The sequence below is a fragment of the Merops nubicus genome, unplaced genomic scaffold (genome assembly GCF_000691845.1).
Source record: "Merops nubicus isolate BGI_N331 unplaced genomic scaffold, ASM69184v1 scaffold19176, whole genome shotgun sequence".
NCBI classification, from domain to species: Eukaryota; Metazoa; Chordata; class Aves; order Coraciiformes; family Meropidae; genus Merops; species Merops nubicus.
In genome coordinates this window covers 43,624-65,096 of record NW_008613162.1, presented here as the reverse complement: position 1 = coordinate 65,096, position 21,473 = coordinate 43,624, and the positions used below count along the sequence as shown (strand labels likewise).

General features: G+C 37.9%; 1 protein-coding gene across 1 annotated transcript in view; it reads right to left on the bottom strand.

Annotated features, from left to right (window-relative positions):
• Positions 1-558: 558 nt before the first annotated feature.
• Positions 559-21,473, bottom strand: part of PARP8 (poly (ADP-ribose) polymerase family, member 8) — a gene marked incomplete at both ends in the record, with an annotated part of 58,710 nt that continues 37,795 nt past the window's right edge. Inside the window, 10 exons of the mRNA XM_008941822.1 lie at positions 559-628; positions 1,585-1,661; positions 3,334-3,403; positions 5,380-5,452; positions 5,629-5,741; positions 6,562-6,610; positions 6,973-7,040; positions 8,365-8,430; positions 9,691-9,816; positions 16,232-16,324. Coding sequence (XP_008940070.1) covers positions 559-628; positions 1,585-1,661; positions 3,334-3,403; positions 5,380-5,452; positions 5,629-5,741; positions 6,562-6,610; positions 6,973-7,040; positions 8,365-8,430; positions 9,691-9,816; positions 16,232-16,324 — 805 coding nt within the window. The remainder of the gene's footprint in view (positions 629-1,584; positions 1,662-3,333; positions 3,404-5,379; positions 5,453-5,628; positions 5,742-6,561; positions 6,611-6,972; positions 7,041-8,364; positions 8,431-9,690; positions 9,817-16,231; positions 16,325-21,473) is intronic.

Here is a 21,473-nt window from a genome sequence, read left to right as displayed (position 1 = left end):
TCCTCTCCTCTCCTTTTCTTTTCTTTTTCATAAATTAGGTTATTAAAACAAAACCTAAGCCTTTAAGAATCACTGTACTCATATACACTGGATTTTAAATTGATTAAATTCCTGAAGTAGTCAGAGAGGACAGACTGGTTACTACATGAACAGTTTATTTGCCTGAACAGTGAAAAATTATTTTGCAATTCAATAGCAAAGCTGTTTGGCCTGACTTAGGTGTTCGATGTATTTTTCAAGAGCATGAAAGAAGTCACTGCTTTAACTAAAGGTCATCTTGATGATTTAGGAATATGATCACGTTTGAAAAGATAGACCAGATAATCAGTCATTATATATATACGGTTATTTCATGAAAATGCAGCACTTACAGGTTTTTCTCAAAGAGGGAAATGTTCTGAACTGAAATATAAAGATCGGCTATTAACAAGTACATATACACCTACAGGTAGTCTCTTACATAAACCCAAGCAATACCAGAACTAAAGGTCTCAGTGATTTGCATCCAGTAACACTGTGTCCATGACTAAAACAGTTTCTCAAGGGATTTCCGCTTACCTTCACATAAGGCTATGCATTTTAAGTTACGGCTTTGTAAAAACTGTGATTGTTGTCCTTTCTTCTGTGACTGAGTTGTGAAAACATGAGAAAACTTAATTAGTGCAATAAGACAAACTGAGTGAGAAAGCAACAAAGAAGAAGGCTGCTATTTTCAATGGTTTATTAATGAACAAAGATAGAGGCAATTTTTCTAAAGCATTTCTGCTGTACTTATAAATGAAATAGAATTTCTAAAAAATATTTCTATTATTTGTTTGGATTATTGAGGAGGGATTTGAACTCCTTTATGCAGAAAAAAAAAAGTACCTAACTATTGCAGACTGAGTAATATTATTAGAAATATTTAAGTGCTAGTGATAAACAAATTGATAGCATACAAAAAAAAAGGGTGGATTTGATCACCGATTCTTTGGCCACTACCCTGATATCTTATTTACTTGCCTTTCTATTTCTGAGGGCTTCTATTGTTACATACAAATTTCTCTAAAGCCAGATTATTCTGCACTTTCTAGGTGTTAACTACAGAGAGGGAGTTATGTAAGTTTGTTTCTCAATATTTAGCCCTATGCATAAATGCCACTAGTTTGCTTTAGATAAAACAGAATTGTAATAGTTTAATACATAAAAAAAAATGAAAAAGAAAAACTGACCTGCTATAAATGAAAGACTACTACTAATTTTCCAGCAATAACCACTCTCAATTCCTTTTGCATCACTCTACTGTAAGTCTAGAACTCAGAAAGCAAGGGCTTTCTAAGGGTCATAACACAATCTCTAATTAATTTCCGTTCTCTTCCTAAATTCTTCTGCTTGGAAAAGAAGGGCATAAGACCAGCAGTATATTCTACAAATTGTTATTAAAAGGAGCTAGGCTGTATTTGATGCTTGCATTCTCTGAAGTTGTTGAATTCGTTCAACAAAATAAAACTGTTAGCTTTCACAAAGGAACATCATCTCCTTTCCAGCTATCAAGTTCCCAAGCATAAAACCATAAATCTTCCAGAGATGGCTGATGTACTATACCTGTGATGTATTACTGCCCTTACTGCCTGAAGCTGGTTCATCTTTAGCTGACACCTTCTGCTGCTTCTTGTTCATCCCTAGGAATATTAAAATCATGTAAGATGCCCTGCCATATAAAAACCACAATAAGCAAAGTTAAGTATGGAGAATGAAACAGGTAACACGGTAGGAATCATGATCCTTTGCATTCCACCCAAAAAGCTAGTCAACTTTGTCACAGAATATCACAGTCATCTGTGTGTACCTGGAATACCTCAGGAAAGTCAAATTAGCACTAAGTAGGTGCAAAAGCAGATAAACATGAGTTTAAATGCCACTGAATTCTTATCAGGAATGCTCTTAGGTGGTTGCTTAACAGAGTTGCCTGTCTGCACAACTTGAGTCTAACTGACCCTATTCAGGCTGAAGTAACACAGTCTGATTTACTGTGTGTAACTTTTAGGAGTAAAATTATTTAAAGTTCTAAAGTCTAGCTTGGTTTAATAACTTTATCTACATGTAAAAGTATTATTTGTCAACCACATTAGATCAAATTTCCACCTCAGAAATCTAGATACACACATTTGTGCCTTAGATCTCTTTGATATTGTTTTATGTTGGTTTATATAAAATTCCTTTGTTGTATACTACTACAGGCTCCCTTGCCTTTCCAACATACCCGATTTGTTGGCATTTTGCAAACACAGACTGACTTATCAGGAAGTTTAACTATTTCAAGAAAGAGTGAGTGTAGACATCCTCTGGGTTTTTTATTGGCATCATGTGCTACATACTTCATAGAACATAGGCCTCTTTTCTGATGGAGACTGGATGGAAGGGACCAAGAAAGGTGGAGAGGTGAGAAAAAACATGTTGAAGCTGACAAAGCAGCGTTGTCCAAGAAGAAGAGCAATTTGTTAGACAGTGCTGCAGTCTGCACTTTTAGTGAGTCTTAAAAAGCTTCCATACTTGTGTAATCTTAGAAAAGCTAAAAGTGCATTCAGAGTTTATGGATATTGAAATTCAATAAATAGAAGTAAAAATGCTGATCTTTTAGAATTAATTGTGACATACTGAGAATCAGAAAGCAAATTAAAACTCTCAGAATTATCTACATCCCTATGAATACACATTCAACTACACAAGCACTTGCATATGCGAGGACATGGCAAATACAACACAACTAAAGGAAAAAGTCACCATATTCTAAAATCTCTTGGTTTTTTTTAATATGTACATTGGTGTATCTTGTTTCTGTTAGGCTTCTGTTTATGACTTAATTCTTATTCTTATATGGAAAACTCTGCATGACTGACTTTTGAATTTACTAGTGGGACAAATTATGTCCTCCTGACACGGCAATACTTGGCAATACTCTTAAATATACAGAGTTGAACATGTCTATTGATAAATATTTGTTTTGTCAGTTCAGGCTGTAAAAGCACATGAAACTACAGATAATTTTAGAGGGACTTAGGCAGATAGTGAAAAAAAAACTCACAAATTTGGGTTTCCACTGCATCACCAAGACCATTACACACAGTATCTAGTATTAGCTAATATTCACAGCAGCGTTTCAAAATACTCAGCATGTTGGAAAATGAGGACAGTTTTTTTTAATAAGGGAATTAAGATTTCCTCTTTTTTGAACAAATTAAATCTTGACTGACAAAAATAAAACTGTTGTAAACAGTGAAGCTGGTAAGAAAAACAGTGGACTAAGATACATCCCTATATTTCTCCAACTTTAGAGTGATTTATAAGTATCACCTGAGTAACCGAATGATATGCTTGACAATGGACTAAGGTAGATTCCACTTCCAAACATTGCACCATGGAGCTGAAAAAGAGAGAAGTGATTGTTTAACATTAATTTGGTCATCTAGACAAAACAATAATGATAGCAACGGGTTGTAATGAGGATAAGCATCTGCCTCACAGTGCTAATTTATTGTCTGGTAATAAATGCTGTTCAAACAAGTCTTAAAAAAAATAATTCCACGAATATACAACTATAATACTATACATTCTGGAAACCCTGACCAAATGCCTAAACATAATTTTACATGAGATTTATATATGAAATTGTGTTTTCTATTTTAAATCTAACATAACCATGGAGGATGCCTACAGAAAGTGCTTCAGTACATGGCCAAATATACCTCTCTCTTAACAAGGCTGAGTAAGCTCAGTATGTGTCTCACATGAAAACCTTGGCAGGAAGCACAGCCCAAGACAGCTTCTGTGAATCAACAGCATCAACAGCTGCTTTTGTTTTCTTTAAGGTAAGAAATGAAGAGATGGAGATGACACTGGTCATATACCACAGAAAAATTTGGTCACTAGTTCAGCCTGAGTACTGGAGGAATGGGTTCAGTGAAACTTTTGTCTGAGCCAGTTCAGACATGCATATCCCACCACTTCAGGACTGCATGTTAGCCCCAAAACTACAAGTTGTCTGAAAACAATAAATTAAATGGAAGACTTTTCTTCACCAACATCACTGTTCCATGTCATGAAGCTTGCGCTAAGCAATGAAAACAAGTACTTCTGATTAGACCTGCACTCATTTTCTTCTCTGGGAAAGGGGAAGTATGTGTTTCACTTCTACACCAGGAACTGACTGCTTTCTACGGAAAAGCCTTTTAGAGAAAACACACCTAGTAGTTGTTGGAGCATAAATGAGAAGCTAAAGTATCTCCTGTCTAGGTAGATGTTATGATCACTGGGCTTCAGAGTCACACCTTTATTTCTTTCCTCTGACTCACTGATATTTGCACTGTCTTTGCAACATGCCAGGGCTCTCATAGGAATGTGCAAAGATGCTTTCACTCCTTCAGGTCCTAGAATGTTGTATAGGATCCTTGGGGAGTAGATATTTTTCCTGACTAGTTAGTACAGGGATGAACTGGGCTGAAGTGCCTTAGGTGTGTGAGAGAGCTAAAAATGATGACTACCCTAAAATAGGGCTTTACTGCTTCCTTACACTCCCAGTATCATCCCTCAAAAAACAAACAAATAAACAAACAAACAAAAAAAACATAAACAAATGGGTTTACTTTGTTGACTTTTGGTGTGTAAATCCTGCTTTCTTGGGAAATTATCTTCCAAAGATACTAATAAAACTACCCAAACCACTAAGATGAACAGTGGAGATTTCCATTTCATATTTTTAAGTGTCTTCTGTATTCCAGTCCTTAGCAAGCACCCTGGGATACTCCCTCAGTGTATTGTGGACTCAGGTCTGGGAGAGCTGTCAAAACCATGATGACAAAATACTCCTGGTTACAGCTCCCTTGTCCCTCTGATACTAGCTACTTTGCTTTGCAATAGTGTTTTCCTGATGATTTAATCTGAGAAAATGAACTGAGGTTTGCAATAGCTCCCTCTTGGCCAGTACACTCATATTTCCATTACCAAGAAACCAGAGGAGAAGATGCTGTAAAACCAGTTCCTGTTAATCTAATGTGCTCTTGGATTCCATAACATGGCAACAGTTTATGCAGCTCTAAATTTTTATCCCGACTGGTTTTAGGCAGTACCGAGCCAAACCTCCTGGAGGTGCTGCTCTGCAATGTAAAACTGAAACATGGACTGCAGCAACAGGATTTTCTAAGCATTTTAACAGATATATTATTTCATTTTAATTGAATAAGAAAAATACAGTTTCCAGGAAAAAGAGAGTATTAGAAATCATCCCTTTTTTTACACCTGTATGACCACCAGAACCAGAACCACACCTATGAAAACTCACCTAAGCTAGTATGAAATCAAGCATGCATAGGTTAACTCAACACTACTTAGTCTACTGTTTACCTGCAGCCTAGTATTGGAAGCAACAACTAGGCCGTTCCTCAGGATGGAATGCCAATTTTCAATGTGTGAACCACTGAAAAAAATTAAAAAGAAAGCATTAAAATCCACCGTGTAAAACACAAAATGAAATCAGTTATCTTTTAAAACAATACATTGGCACCTGTAAACCTCAAGTGGCAAGAACAAGAAAAATAGCAAGGAATTTTGATGACCTTTGATTAATATGAATATATATATATATATACTTACTGAAATGCAAAGGTACTTCCGTAGAGATTTTTAGCAGCTCGGAAATTGGATTCTTTGGCTGGTGGACTGCTGAGAAGTAGGAACTGGTGGGGAGTGTGCATAAACTTTAGTTGCTGTAAAAGATAACAGTGCACAATTGAAAAGAAGTCGATGAACAAAAAAGCATTGTATTTCTGTAATGGTAATTCTTAAGATACCATGCTGTTTTGCACAATACATGACTGCACCTAAATGCATGAACTAAGCTGAAAGTGGTCTCATCACCATAGTTTTTACCTGAAATCAAGCACTAAAAATGTTCTTTCAGTTTGGGAAACATATCGAAGTTTCTGAAACAGAGTTCAGCCTAATATGGCTCTAGTAAAGTAATTAAATTGAACAATTTTATCATGGTGCTCTGATCAGAGCTGGCTTTGAATTAAGGTTGAGATTGGAAAGGTTATACATTACTATGCCCTTAATCAGAGTATCGGTGGCATACATATTCAGAAATTAATCTCAGTACTATCCCTGTAAAATACAAGAGTTCTACTCTTTTTAAATTATACTCATCACTGGATCTCCTGGTACATGGTGGTTTTGTGCACTGCTTTCTGTAAAATTCTGTATCTAATATTTTATATAGTAACAAAACAAGTATTGAAGTTATTCTCACGTAATCTCAGATCACTCTAAGGTAGACACTTGTAATTAAGCTATTCACCTCAAAAGGGATTTTATGAGCATTATTCCTTTGTCCTATTTTAGATATTCACAACCTAAGATTCTTTAAGCCATGACCTGAAACTGCCTGTTTTTCTCCCTTGTTTATTAACCGAGTCCATGGGATTAGTTTGACTGTGGACACCTATGTCTGGCTGGGACATTCTCACCTAAAATTCTAGTATAAGCAATGAGAAATCAGAAAATAATAAAGAACCCACAGACACTTACCCTATTCACTGGTAGCTTCACAATATGTGATCTATTACTAGAAATAACCCTAAAAGAAGAAACAGTTAGATGTATTAGACATGGTAACCAAACAGAACTTTCCTTCTTAAAAATGGGTGATGAATGGCCACTGCAAAGAACTCAGCTGCAGGCCTTTGAACCTGTCAGATGGAACTAGAGCAAATCTTCACTAGAAAATGAGATCAAAGGCTGCACAAATAAACTGGAGTCTTCTCCCTTTTTGGAGTGCCCAGATGAGGTCCTGCAACAGCCCAGCAACACCTGCAATTGCAAATGTCAACCCTGATATTAATTCTTAGGGTGATCTTGCAACAAATTACACTGGTGAAGTGATTATTCATTAAACTTGGCACTTTAATAATTATCATCTCTTGTAAGTCAACTTCATACCATTGTAAAAGAGGATGTGCAAGTGGGTCTTGTTTATCCATCTGCTTCTTTATTTCCAAATAAGGTGCCTAGAAAAGAGTAATGATGTTCTTTATTTTTAATTGAATTCATAAGGTTAAGTTTTATATGTTACATTGCCCATAATTTCATCGATTAAAATGAATACAGGGGACTCATTAATGGGCTTAAATCACAGTTTTACTGACATTTAGTGTTGTACACTTGTAAATGTGTTTGACAACAGCAAGAATTAATATAGCAATTATTTCTCCTAGAGTAAAATAACAAGCATATAATTAGCATCAAAATGAGTATATTATAGCTAACATTGGTGACCTCAGGGAGAACAGCAGAAGATGTCTCATTATGTTCAGCTCTTGGATTAAGAAACTGGACTGGAACTTCACAAAATTAAATGTCTCAAAGTACCTCACCATAATAGATATTTTTTTTTTTTTTTTTCATGGTACAAACTGGTAAAGTAAAATATTGTATCAGCCTATAGAACCTTTGAAAACCTTTACTGATTTCACTCACAGTCCAAAGCATCCTTTTAAAACTCCTCAGTACAGGAATTATTTTAAATGAAAATGAAATAGTGATTATTTTTCCTTTTAGAAAACTTACTAGATAACAGAAAGAAGTAACTTAAAAAAACTTTTACAAGATGAAGTAACAAAAATATGTGAATTTTAATTTTCAATTTGTTTTATCCTCTCTGTAGATGTCATTCTTTATTCCTGGATCCCAAAGGACTTTATACATACATAGAGGGCACGATTTATGAACTGTTGTGAGGTTAGGTTTATATAGCAGTTCGAAAAGCAAGGGACATGGGAGGCATTTCAATAATCACTTATAATCAGCTGGGCCATTTGGAAAAGGAAGTATAACAATAAACATCACTACAGCTATCAAACTCTGTCCCACTGTGAATATTGAAAAATCACAAGGTAGTAATCCTAACAGATCTGACCTTCCAAGTCCCCTACTAGACTTACTGTTCTGTGATAACAGAAATAAAACTATCATTCAGAACATTGTCACAAAATCAATTTCTTTTGCTTTGGAAATAGAGACACAGTTTGGCTTTGATATTTCCAGAAATGCAGCAGTTGGTGATTATCTTTTTACAACATCCCATTCATTATCTCTCATTTAAACTTCAAAAGATCTGAGCTCTATTTCATCATTTTTATTTGATCGCCATTATTCAAAGTTGCCATTAGGTATGTTATATTTAACACACATTTTAATATTATTATAGCTCTGTAGAAAAGAAATGATACTATTGACTTCCTTTGACTTCCTCACCTATCATAGGCAAGCAATATAAACATATTTCTAGTTCTAGAAATAGCAATTTGGTTTGATAAAGCTTTTTAAACTCACCTGTGTCATCTCTCTAATAGAAGTGATACTGTCCAATGCTTTCATGACTCGGTCATAGTTCTTCTTCTGATGTAGCATAAAATAAGCAAATAAATGAAAAGAATATTAATCTTCAGTTCTACAAAAACCGGAGTTCTTTGTGTGTGTATAAAACTAAAGCTAGGATGAATGTTCAGGAAACCAGTCCTTCCAAACATGTCTAAGCAAAAACTTCCTTCCACCTCACACACAGACTCTCTTTCATAGTCCATTACAATTTTCCCCAAAAATATTATCATAATGTTTTTTTATTTGAATTAACTCGAATCTCCAAAACACCCAAAAAATTACCTCACTTTTTAAGCAAATGTTTACAACCAAACACAAGGTCTGATAATTATTTGGACAACATGCTGTTAAGTTAAATAATGCAGTGACCAAATAGATTTTAAATAAAATTCTAAATAAACAAATGTGTTTACTTTGCTAACATCTCTGTAAAACGTAAGAGGTCTTTCATTTTTCTCTCTGTCTCACCCTGATCCTTGCCTACCTTCTGCTTGGGAGCTGCTACCATACAGTTCCACCTTTTCTGAGTGGATGAGCTTAACATTCCATGCTTCATCAGCTCTACATGTCATGTCACATCACCTTCAGGGGCTACATCGTTGCCCTTCTTTGAGTTTCTCCAACTTCTGCCCATGGGTTTTTGCCTCACTCATGCTGCCAAGAGGCTGGGAAGAGGTAGTATGGGCCCTGCCAGCCTAGGGTCTCTCTCTATTCCTCTTCTGGTGTGACCCTCTTTCATACTCCCTTGTTTGCTTCAGATTCACACCTTTCCTAGCCACCAGAATAGCTGTTTCCTCATCAACCCCACTCCAAGCACCTCCTGACAAGTCTTCATTCCCAAATGCTACAGAACATGCTTGTGCCTTCCTGTGGGACAATCACTGCTAACTGGTCTTTCTTCAGAAAAAGTGAAATGCATCCCAAAGCTGGACATCCAAAGTTCTCATTTATGCCCTATTCTATACCTCCCAAAGGCCTCCTTATCCTTTGTGTCCAATGTATACACAGAAAGACACTAATAATACAAATTTTTTCATCGAGAATCTGTACCCTAAAGTAATTTATTGGCTTCAACATAACTTTGAAAGCAACTTACAGTTTATATTAAAAAATGTTATTAGAGACAGTAAACTAAGCTACAAAGTTCTGAAAATAGTCATGTTTGTACTATATTCTGCAACTGTATCTCTTACAGTAAAGGAGACTCCTCCAGAAGAAGGCTTTGCTTTGAAATGCATGACTAAAACCAAGCTATGACAATGCAAGACAGCTACTTACCCTGGGGTTAAAGGCCAGCATCTGAGGATCATTAGGATCAACTACAGAAGGATATGGCTCAAAAATGACAACTTTCCTAGGTGATTCTAACGCAGACCGACACATAGATACTAACAGATCAACCACCTAGGGGAAAAGAAAAATTTTTATCCAATATATGTATCTTCCAGTTTGCTTTTTTTACACATTATAGTAATACCGTATTTCATCGATACCTATATTAACCAAACTGTGTTATCCACAGGACATAGTTTAGGACTGACGTTTCTCCATTGACCTCAACAGGCTTTGGGCTCAGCCCTGGTACAGTATTGCAGGTGTGTCTGGTCCTTAATGTATTATCTTGTCACATACATTGCTTGCAGTCCTGTTTTCTCTTGTGAACATGTACTAATTCCTGGGTTAAATTAATTCTCTGAGGAAATTAAGCCATGCTGGATCTGTGTACCTCTGTACAGAAGATGTCAGTGAAAAATGTTGATCAAGAACAAGGAAGAGTTTGTGAATCTGTAACACTGCCTGATGTTCTCCTGTAATCATAGAAACACTTGTACACATTGCTCCTGCTAAAGCCAGAACAGTACAGTGCAGTGATATAACAGTGTTTTGTATGGTTCACAGTAGGAGATTCTCTCACTTCCATCCTGTTGTAAAAAATTACAACATGACTTTGAAAATCTATGACTTCCAATATACCACTGTAAGGTCATGTGTGTAATGGGTACACAAGAATGTAGTCACATACGTCCACATGGGCACATATACAACTTAGCAACAGATTTCTGTAAAAGTGCTTCAAAATCTGTAATTTGGAAGTTAAAAATAGAATATAGCAATCACAAACCAGACAGAATGCAACTTTCTGGCACCTGTGGAACCTAAATGCAATGCATAGTTAAAAACAAAGTTGCTAAAGAAAAAAAATGTATCTGTAAATTAGTTCGTTCTCTCTTTGTTTTCTGTGTCTTCTGAAAACTTTCCTGTGGGAAAACAGACTTTCCCATGGAAGAAAGTAAAAGCTGAGGTGAGTTGCACTTAGCAGGCATCCCTGTTTCCTCCCATAACTCCATATGGATTAGATCTCATTTCATAGTTCAAGCTGTTCTAGAAGTTTTATGTATCTGCCATTATATGTGATCATTTAGAGGAAAAAATATTGATAGCTCTTTAGAGAAGCAGAATGAAAATAAGAATCATGATGAAAGGAAAAAGGAGCTGAGCTGTGGTGAGTCATACTGTTGCCATTCTCCTCCTCTGCTCCTTTAGCATGAATGGACAATTTTCTCCACCAGTTTAAAATTATTCTTTTAGTTCCAGTTACTAAATCTCTCATGTATATTGAAAAATGAAGTTATTTAAATAATAAGCTCTTTCTCCATGACACTCTCCAGTTTATAATACCTGCATCTGCACTAGCATTTGCAAAGGAGACCAGGAGTCTGCATACACAGCTGAGTCAGGCAACAGGCCTGCAGCTGTGTGAATGCTATAGCATGAAACTGAGCCTGAGCTCACACACCCTCCTTCTCAGAAGTACTTCTTAGCCTCCAGTCACAAAACACTACTAGATAAGAGTTGTTTAAATCCCCAGATCTCTTAATACGGTGATTCAAAGTTGTCTGGCTTTATGATGTGCATTATGGGACTTTGTCTTAAAATTGGCACAGTTCCTAGCGCACCATCATAAAGCCCACCTTCAAACCAACTGTTGACTCCTGTATTGTTTCTCATCATGATACCTGCATATTGCTCTGAAATGGGGGAAAATGTACAGAGATTTGCCTTAGTTAAACCCCCAATTTCCCTCAATGATTCAGATCATTGTTTTGAGCTGATGCAATGCAAAGCAAGTTAAACTGGGAGGTAAGTCTAGTACAAACATTATAACACAAACTTGCGTATGTGTTCCTTGGTAGCAGGAAGTGCTGTGAATCTAGTAAATGCCTTACAGATGGACCTGAACTCCTCCTCCTCTTTAACAGTAAGTACTAAAGTTTGTAAGTAAGGATTAAAAACTTTCCAAGAAGGGCAAGATGACACTTCCCTCTTATGACATCAGTCTCTCGGATAGCGTCTCTGTCTCTCCAGGCTCTCTACAAGGAGTCTGAACTATCAGCAAATCAGGCATTTAATTTTCAAGTATTTCGGGGTGTATAGCTTAGGAAACTAGCTGAAAGCACAGCAGAAAAAATATTATCTGATTTCTAAAAATGGGAACCTATATTTAGGCTCCTTCACTACACAAAATGATTTGGAGGAAGTTTGATCTGACAAAATGCAGAGATTCACAATGCAAACACCTACCTCTTACTAGTCATTCTAGGTTCTCCTATAATCAATGAGAGCCTACGATGTGATTCACAATATCCTAAACTAATGTCAAAAGCAGCTCAAACTAATCAAACCCTAGAAGGGCTGAATTCTTTTTGCAAGCAGCAATGGGAGTTCAGTTGGATCAGATGTAGTGAGCTAGGGGCACTGCTATCACTAGAGTAAAACTTAACAAAATCTAGTTCCCTAGGTCCAGTAGGACAACTGAACAAAATTTATCTAACTCTTTTAAGCACTGTTAAGGTTGTGACCTGTCCTGGTTCCGTGTAAAAAGGGGTTCAGGGCAGGACCCACACGGAACAGAACTGTGTACTCGCCTCTCCCCCACCCCCTTGAGAGAGAGAGAGAGAGACACTTTTTAGAAAAAAAAATGAAGTATATTGTTCAACAAGGAACAGAAAACGAAAAAGGGAGGTAAGGAAAATAATATATATAAAGACCAGGGGAATAATACAAAAGATAAAATATACAAAACCCTCAGAAATGGTTCCAGGGTCCCACGGAGTGAAAGGAGAACTTTCCTCTCCGAGCTCCAAGGCAGGAGTGAAACAAAAAACCACTCCCTGCCTCTTATCAGAGTGTGTGTGGGAAGGGGAGGGAATACAATGGTTTCACCCCCACCCGGGGTCCTCCCAGTTGCTGGAAGGTCACGCCCCCATTCCAAGCCTCAAACCACAACATGACCACTTCAGAACTCATAGAGCAAAGCTCTGTAGATGTACAGGGACTCAAGATCTAGAGAAAGCTTCACATATGACTGCAACAGTGAAACTTACATGAAACACAGAGTCAGAGCTAATCAGGACCACCTTTCCTGTCAGCTTTATTTAAAAACAGAAGTGAGATCTACTTGTTTATACCTAATATACAATGTACATGTAATGTACCGATAAAGTTTGTATCTAATTTTTCCATAACTTTAGGAAAGCAAAATTCCAGCTGTTGAAGGAGTTAGTCATTAGGGCCCCCCTGGGAAACAGCCCTCAAAGAAAAGGGGACAGAACAGAGCTTGCAGATCTTTAAGGGTGCTCTTCATACAGCACAAGAGCTCTCAATCCCCCTGTGTAAGAAATCAGGCAAGGAAGGCAAGAGAGCAGCATGGGTTAGTCGAGACCTACTGGTCAAACTAAAGGGCAAGAAGAAAATGCACACGCAGTGTAAGCAGGGATGGGTATTTTGGGAAGAGTCTGAGGATGCTGCCCAGTTGTGTTTGGATCAGAAAGGCCATGAAGTGGCTGGAACTGAGCTTGGCAAGGGATGCAAAGAATCATAAGAAGGGCTTCTGTTGGCATGTCAGCCGGAAAAGGAAGGTCAAACAAAGTGTACTGCCAGTGATGAACAGAACTGGCAAACTGGTAACAATGGACAAGCAGAAGGCTGAGAAACTCAACCAGCAGTTTGCCTCAGTTTACTGGCACCCTCTCTTCCCCTGTCTCTCAAATGGATGAACCTCAAGGCAGTGACAGGGAGAAAAGTCCCTCCCACTTTAAAAGAAGATGAAGTTCAAGTCTGCCTGAGGAACCTGAACATACATACGTCTATGGGACCTGACAAGATGCATCCCAGAGTCGCGAGGAAATTGGCTGATGTAGTTATCAAGCAGCTCTCCATGACATTTGAAAAGTCAAGGCAGTCAGGTGAAATCCTGGGCGACAGGAAAAAGTGAAAAGTTACACCCATTTTTAAGAAGTGTAGAAAGGAGGACTCTTGGAACTACCAACCTGTCAGCCTCCCCTCTGTGCCTGGGTAGACCATGGAGTGGATCCTCCTAGAAGCTATGCTAAGACATTGAGGGCAGGGAGGTGACTGGAGACAGCCAGTCTTTACCAAGGGCAAGTTCTGCCCCAACCAACCTAGTGGCCTTTTTTGATGGAATGACTATACCAGTGGAAAAAGGAAGTGCTATGCATGTTGTCTGTCTGGACTTTGACAAGGTCTCCACAACATCCTTTATACAGATGTGATGGGTGGACTGTTTGGTGGATGAGGAATTGGTTGGATGGCTGCATCTACAGGGTACTGGTCAATGTCTCAGTGCCCAGACACAGACCAGTGATGAGCAGTGTTCCTCAGGGGTGTCATATTGGGACCAGTGCTCTATCATATTCATCAGTCTTCAGTGGGATCGAGTGCAGCCTCAGCAAGTTTGCAGATGACATCAAGCTTAAAGCATTTGACATGCCAGAGATGGGATGCCACCCAGAAGGACCTGGACAGTCTTGAGAAGTGGGCCCATGTGAACTTCATGAGGTTCAACAAGGTCAAGTTCAAGGTCCTGCACCTGCGTTGTGGCAATCTTCAGCATCTATACAGGCTGGGGGATGATGTGGTTGAAAGCAGCCCCGAAGAGAAGGACTTGGGGGTACTGGTGGATGAAAACCAGGACATGAGCCAGCAATGTTCGCTCATAGCCCAGAAATGCAATTTGCATCCTGGGCTGCATCAAAAGAAGTGTGGCCAGCAGTTGAAGGGACATGATTCTGCCCCTCTCCTCCACTCTGGTAAGACCCCATCTGGAGTACTGTGTCCAGCTCTGGAGTCCTCAGCACAAGAAGGACATGGACCTTTTGGAGTGGGTCCCCAGAAGGTCCACAAAAATCATCAGAGGGCTGGAACACCTCTCCTATGAGAAAAGGCTGAGAGTTAGGATTGTTCAGTCTGGAGAACAGAAAGGCCCAGGGAGATACTTCTGTGGCCTTTCAGTACATAAAGGGGGTTTATAAGAAAGATGGGGTTCAGCAGGGCCTGTAGTGACAGGGTAAGAGGTAATGATTTTAAACTAAAAGAAGGCAGAATCAGGCTAGATAGAAGGAAGAAATTTTTTAAAATGAGGCTGGTGTAACACTGGCCCAGGTTGACCAGAGAGGTGGTAGATGCTCCACCATTGGAAACAGTCAAGATCTGTTTGGATGGGACTCTGAGCAACCATATCTAGTTGAAGATGTCCATGCTCATTACAAGAGAGTTTGACTAGATGACCTTGAAAGGTTCTTTTCAACCCAAACTATTCTGTGATTCTAAATGTATGTGTAAGGTACCATGTAGGTGCCTGAATTAAAAAAAGAAAACTCAAGCTTCCCAGAAACTTAGCTGAGGTCTCCAGAAGTCTTCAGGTGAGAAAGAGGTGGGGCTTCATCAGCACTCCTTTCACCATTTCTTACAAGCTTAGACAGGTATCCAAACATTTGGTATGGTAGAAGTTGCAAAAAGAGCCATCTAACAGTCTTCAGATGTCAGATGAAGAGCTGCTGCTCAGATCCTGCAGTCATATTCTCAAATGAAGAAGCTGGTGTACACTGCTGCAAGTTTCCTCCTTTGAGGATATCCCTTTAGGTGGCATTCAGGCACTTAGCTGAATAGTTTATTTCCAGTGACTAGACTCACTAGTGGAAGTTAAGGTTAACTTCACTGAACATTTGCTCTTCCAAAGAAATCATGTTGCTTACTATGTAAATGCACATGTGACTGACACAGAAAATCAGACAGGAATGCACTTTTCTGTAAGTTGTGTAAGCTTTTAACTTAACATCTTAAAAGGATTTTAATCATAAGATCTTTTAACTTTTGAATTTACTGTAATCTAAGATTACATGGTGATCTGGAAACATAGTTTAAAACACTTTGTTTTAAGGCACATACAAACTTATGAAAGAAAACAATGAATAAGTTAGAACTACATTGAAAACAGAACTTCGAGCCAGGAAGCAAGCTTATACTAAATTCATGATCCTTGAGAAGAGAGGGAAAAAAACCTATGTAGCAACATCAGCAAGGACTTTCCCACTGTTATTTAATGATCAAAACAACAGATGCTTAGTGGATAGCTGCATCTCAACACCATGAACAGGAAGTAGCTTATTAACTGCATGAGAGTAGTAATGGCTCATTAGGTGAAAATAAATGGGAATTATCTCCAGATAACAATGGCTGCCTTTATTAACAACCCAGGTGACCCAATTGAATACAACAGAAAAAGAAAACAGGGCTACTCTAATTACATGGAAGCAAAACAATGGAAGCACCTCATTAGTACCATTAGAAAACACCATATACAAAACAATGTATTTACAGCTACAAGAGTGGACAAATAAACCATACCTACCAAACAGTACTCACACAGGGAATACAAGGCAAATAAATACTAGAAGAGACTGAGAAGACAGTATGCTATACAAAAATCATACATGTAATAAGCATTAAATAATTCTACCTGAGCCCCAGTGGCAATTTCATCAGCAGCTTCGTTCATCACTCCTAATGTTTGGAAAGCAAATACACAGAGCTCCCGTTCACAAACAGTGGGCTACGCAGAGAAAGAAAGTCGATTATATTTTTGTTCTACTTTTGAGGCTTTGGTTTTATCATGTAATATCTATAACAAAACCCAACACATTTAAACACATTTAATGTTGATTTTTTTTCCCCGTCAGATATCAACAGCAACATTAATTTCAAATTACAAATGCATGACAATTATTGAAGAATATACATTAGAGAAGCACTTTAATACTCTGAAGAACAAGAATGAAGAACTTTAGAACTCCTAAGTACTCACAGAGGCTAAACTTAAAAGAAATCCAGACTGCAAAACCAAAATTATAGGCACTGCACCCAGATGTCCCTAATACTACCCTATCAGACTGAAAACTTCCTACATAATTAAAATTAATGGAGAACAAATTCAGAAACTAGTGGGGCACACTCCCTTCATAAATCATAGAGTGGTTTGGTTTGGAAGGGACCTTAAAGATCATCTAGTTCCAACTCCCCTCTGCCGCAGGCAGGGACACCTCCCACTAGACCACACTGCTCAAAGTCCCATTCAACCAACATGATTGAACCTTGAACAGTTCCAGGGAGGGGGCATCCACAACTTCTCTGGGCAACTTCTTCCAATGCCTCACCATCTTTACAGTAAAGAATTTCTTCCTTATATCTAGTCTAAATCTACCCTCTTTCAGTTCGAAACCATTACCCCTTGTCCTATCACTACACTTTCTGATAGAGTCCCTCCACATCCTTCCTGTAGGCCTGCTTTGGGTGCTGTAAAGCTGCTGTCATAAGGTCTCTCCAAAGCCTTCTCTTCTCCAGGCTGAACAACGCCAACTCTCTCAGCCTGTCTTCATGGGACAGGTGCTCCATCCCTCTCAGATCATCTTTGTGGCCCTCCTCTGGACCTGCTTCAGCAGGTCCACGGCCTTCTTGTGCTGGGACCCAGAGCTGAACACAAATGCACATTTATTCTTCACAGGTTGCTATTCTGCTGTTGAGAACACAGAAAAAAAAGTAGTCTAGAAGACACTACTTTTAATTTAATTTTTAATTAATTTAACAATTTATTTGTAACCTTTAAGAAAATTCCTTGCACTTTTATAGAATAAACTCTATTTGAGAAGGCCACCTTTTAATTAGAAAAGGTGCCTTCACTCTTTTTTCCGATATTAAAAATGTAAATAGAAAAACCTTGCTGTTGAACCAGTTTTTTGCTTATATTTTTTAAAAACCTAATTCACAGTGCCATCACAGCAATCAAATAAAAACCTTATTTGAACTGCATATTGAGTGAGAATTTAGCATTCTGCTTTCATAAAGCAAATAAAGCAGGGGAAAAAAAAAAAAACACACAAACAAAACAAAACAAAAAAAAGAACACAGCTTTAAGTAAAGAGAATAGGCATGAGTTCATAAGTTTCCTAACTGGTTACAACCCTTACAGCAACTCCATGCTTATTGACTGAAAGATAATTAGCAATTAATTTTTTTGAATGTTCAAGTAATGACTCACACAATGAATTGTTGCAGGACTTGAAAATGAACAAACAGTTCAAAGAAATACAAGAATGAAAGACAAATTAAAGCCTTCCTTAAAATTGTCCCCGATAAACATATTCTTTATTACAGTGTTGAAAAAGATACAAATTATTTTTTGGATACTATTTCTTTGAGTCTATATTATTAAACTCTAGCTCACTGAAACTTAGAATGGGTACTACGGAACTTTTGTAACAAAAAATTTTGAGTCTAACTACCATGATAATCACTAAAGCATTCATAGCTTTATGACGTTCATAATCTTTGAACTTTGATGTTCAAGCCAATGTCTCTAGGAAGCACTTGCAGAAATGAAAAAATTAATCAAACACACAAAGAAAACATAAAATTTAGCTGAATTCTGTTTCAGGCAACAGCTTTGTCAGTAATAAGCATACTGCTGTATTTGTAATAACTTCTTTCAGAGCCCTTAAAATATGCATTTGCTGGATTTCAAAGATTCAGGACTTCAATAAACATCTGAAATCTATTGCATGGACATTCTCACATCAGTCGCTTTACAAGAACTATCATCCTTCAAGTCAAATAAAGTGTCATCCATTTGATTTATTTTAGCTGCTATGTTACATTGCATTAGGCACTAGATGAAGACTAACGTGATCCAATTCACTGTGCTATGCCACACTAGACAAAAAGTATTTATTATTGCCATTATTCATAGGTTTTCCACATTTAGAAGGTTGTTACATCATTTGCTTTCTTGAAGAAGCACGGTGGCACTACCATCTTGACTGTGGTAATGCCAGCACTACACAGAGAATTGCTTTTATTCCAGAGCAATCTAAGTTCAGCCATGCTTGCCATAAAGAAAAGAGTTACAAAAATACTTATTTTTTAAATTTTTATTACAACCTCAACAAAGTAAGTTAACCTGAGACTTAAAGATGGCAAAGAGAACATGGGATTTGTCATCTTTGGCCTTTTCTTTTTTTTCCCTTGTGTTATGATCCCAGAAATGTCTGAGCATCTGGAAGGGGAAAGTTAGGAAAATGCATGTATGTTTGACATTTGAAAGGCCTTTCTTCTCTCAGGCGGACACTGCAACTAAGACCTCAAGGCTGGAGAACTGTAGATAGGAGGAGAGTAAGACAACAAAATTTGAGATCTGAAGACAGACAGACATTACATTACAGTTAAGGCCTTTGCAATTCTTTTGATATCATATATTTGCTGAAACTTTATGGCCTTTTGAAATTTTGGCTTTGCAGTCTAATGGGAAAAATAATTAAAACCTTGTAGCTACATGAACACTTCAATAGCCTGCCTTCACATAGGGATCCTGAATGCCTTCTAACCCAAACTCCAACCATTTCAAGAGCACATTTAGATTCTGCTTCTGAAATTTCTTCAGATTTCAAAATTTAACCAAATTTAACCATATCAGATGCTTTTAACTTGAATTTCCCACAAATGTTAGTAGAGTGTTCCAAGAAATGTTCATATGAACATTTCACTGTTGTTTACTCCAGTCACTAGTTAAGTTCAGCAATTTAAACTCCTTTCTTCCCCCCCCTAAACAAAAAGACTGGCTTACAATTAACACACAGACATTTGGAAGGCTTTTGCATGTCACATGATGGTGACATATATTGTGTTATATGTCCTTAATTTGGGTTTGTCTGCAATTGTGAATGCTAGAACTGATGAAAGCATAAAAAAACGAAATTAATAAACCAATTATAGACAGACAGAGCTTAAAGAAAATCACAAGCTTTATGGGAAAATTTGGATTTGGGGCTGCTAATGTTCTGCATACTGCCAGTATGTTTTCCTTTATGGTGTCTGCTTGCCTCTTCTCTTACAATAGGATGTGAGCCCCTGGGGCAGGAACAGCCTTGTTCTGACTTCATATCATAGATATAAGAAATGTCCCTAGCCACAGTAAACATACAAAAACAACCCCACTAACACGTTTATAAAAGCTACATTGTTCCAGTGTCAATTTTTTGATGCTCTGTTTTGGTTCACATACACATAGTAGTCAGGAAGCTGAGCTTTCTAAGAACTTTTGTGTACAGACACATAAGTATAGACACGTTCTTACTGGATCCACATCCACAAAGTTACAGAATATCCAACTTCTATTGGATTACTGGTTTCCATTGCTTTCAAAGGGAAAATATGTGACAAAATAGAGCTTATACACTTAAGTACGCACTTACAAACACAAATTTAATCTTAGGTGCACAGTGAATCTAACAGATCACAACTGGCACCTTAAGGGCACATGGAGTTGACTAGCTGGGCAACTTAGTTTTCAGCTACCTGAAGAGGGCAGCTGTAACTCCTCTTCAACAACAGCAGCTGCTAGTGGTCTCACATATGTTTTTTACATGAAAGGAGAAGAATGACATGAGGCCATTGACTTCCACAAAAATACTAGCTAAGTGAAGATCATTGGTGCTGAAAGACCATTTAGAAGTAGAATTATTGCAGTGGGGAAAAGCCAGAAGGAAATAAGAGCTGGGCATTTAATGCGAGACTGCAAATGTTTGGAAGCAGAAGGCACTGACAGAAGCAGAAAGGCTTTTTTGAGCTTCTCAGTTTTTCAGTTTTCCTTTAGCCACTCCCATTCTCATTCTCAGTAGCACCCACCCATCTGCTGCTGTGATGAAAAAGGTTTCAACCAGAGTTTCCATCTTACAATCCAAGTGTCACTTCTTACAGCAGTGCCTGTGAACAACAGACAGGCAAACCACCTCAGTATTACATGTTCTGGTTCCCAGACTCATACACTACTTAAAATATTTTCCAGACATTCATTCAATTCAAAAAAGCTGAAACTTTCATAGCAAATATTGATCTATCTTGCTGCTTTCTAATGTGTGCTGCAGCTGTGCCCAAAAGAGCAATGTGCCACCCCTTCCTGTATCCTGAGGGATGTTACACAGACACTAATGAGGCTGCAACATGACTGGCACACCTAAAAACTCCTGACGTAAAAAAAAAGAAACCCAGGGAAGGCTCATAGCCTGACTTACAGCAAATGTAACAAATGGTAAATGTGAAATCGTTAGTGACCATCTCACTTCTTCTAAAGGAAGTAACAGGCATGGAGATGAAATCTACCTTCAAAACTCAGTTCTGTTTTCTACTTTAATCCATGGTAGTAGGTATTTTTTCTGTAGAATGAACTTGTCTCTTCCTTTCCATTACACTCACCAGAAGGATGAGGATGTAACACAGTAGTCATAACATTGAAGCTGGGAAAGAGAAGGGAAAAGGTAAAGAGGAAAAAAGGAGGGGATGGGAGGGGAGGAGAAGAGAAGAGAAGAGAAGGAAAGACAGAGAAAGAAAGAGAGTGGGAAAAAGCAGGCAAGAGAAAAGGAAGGAGAGAAAAGAGTCTAGTAGGTAAAGCTCTCTTTTGCAAGTGAGCTTTCAAGTTCATAAGGTTTATCAGTTTGTATCAGTTATAGATTTTTCACTGTCTTACCTATATTTGTAAGGAAAGGGAAAATAAGATCAGTTGCTAATTCTCTATCACCTGAGCCCATATTACCTAATGATCAGTTACATTTTGAGCAGTAAGAATAACATTACTAATTCTTAAGGATATTCCAGAGCTGTAGGAAAGGCTCTCTTTCAGCTTCCTCATAGCCTACAACTCTAAGCTACACTGT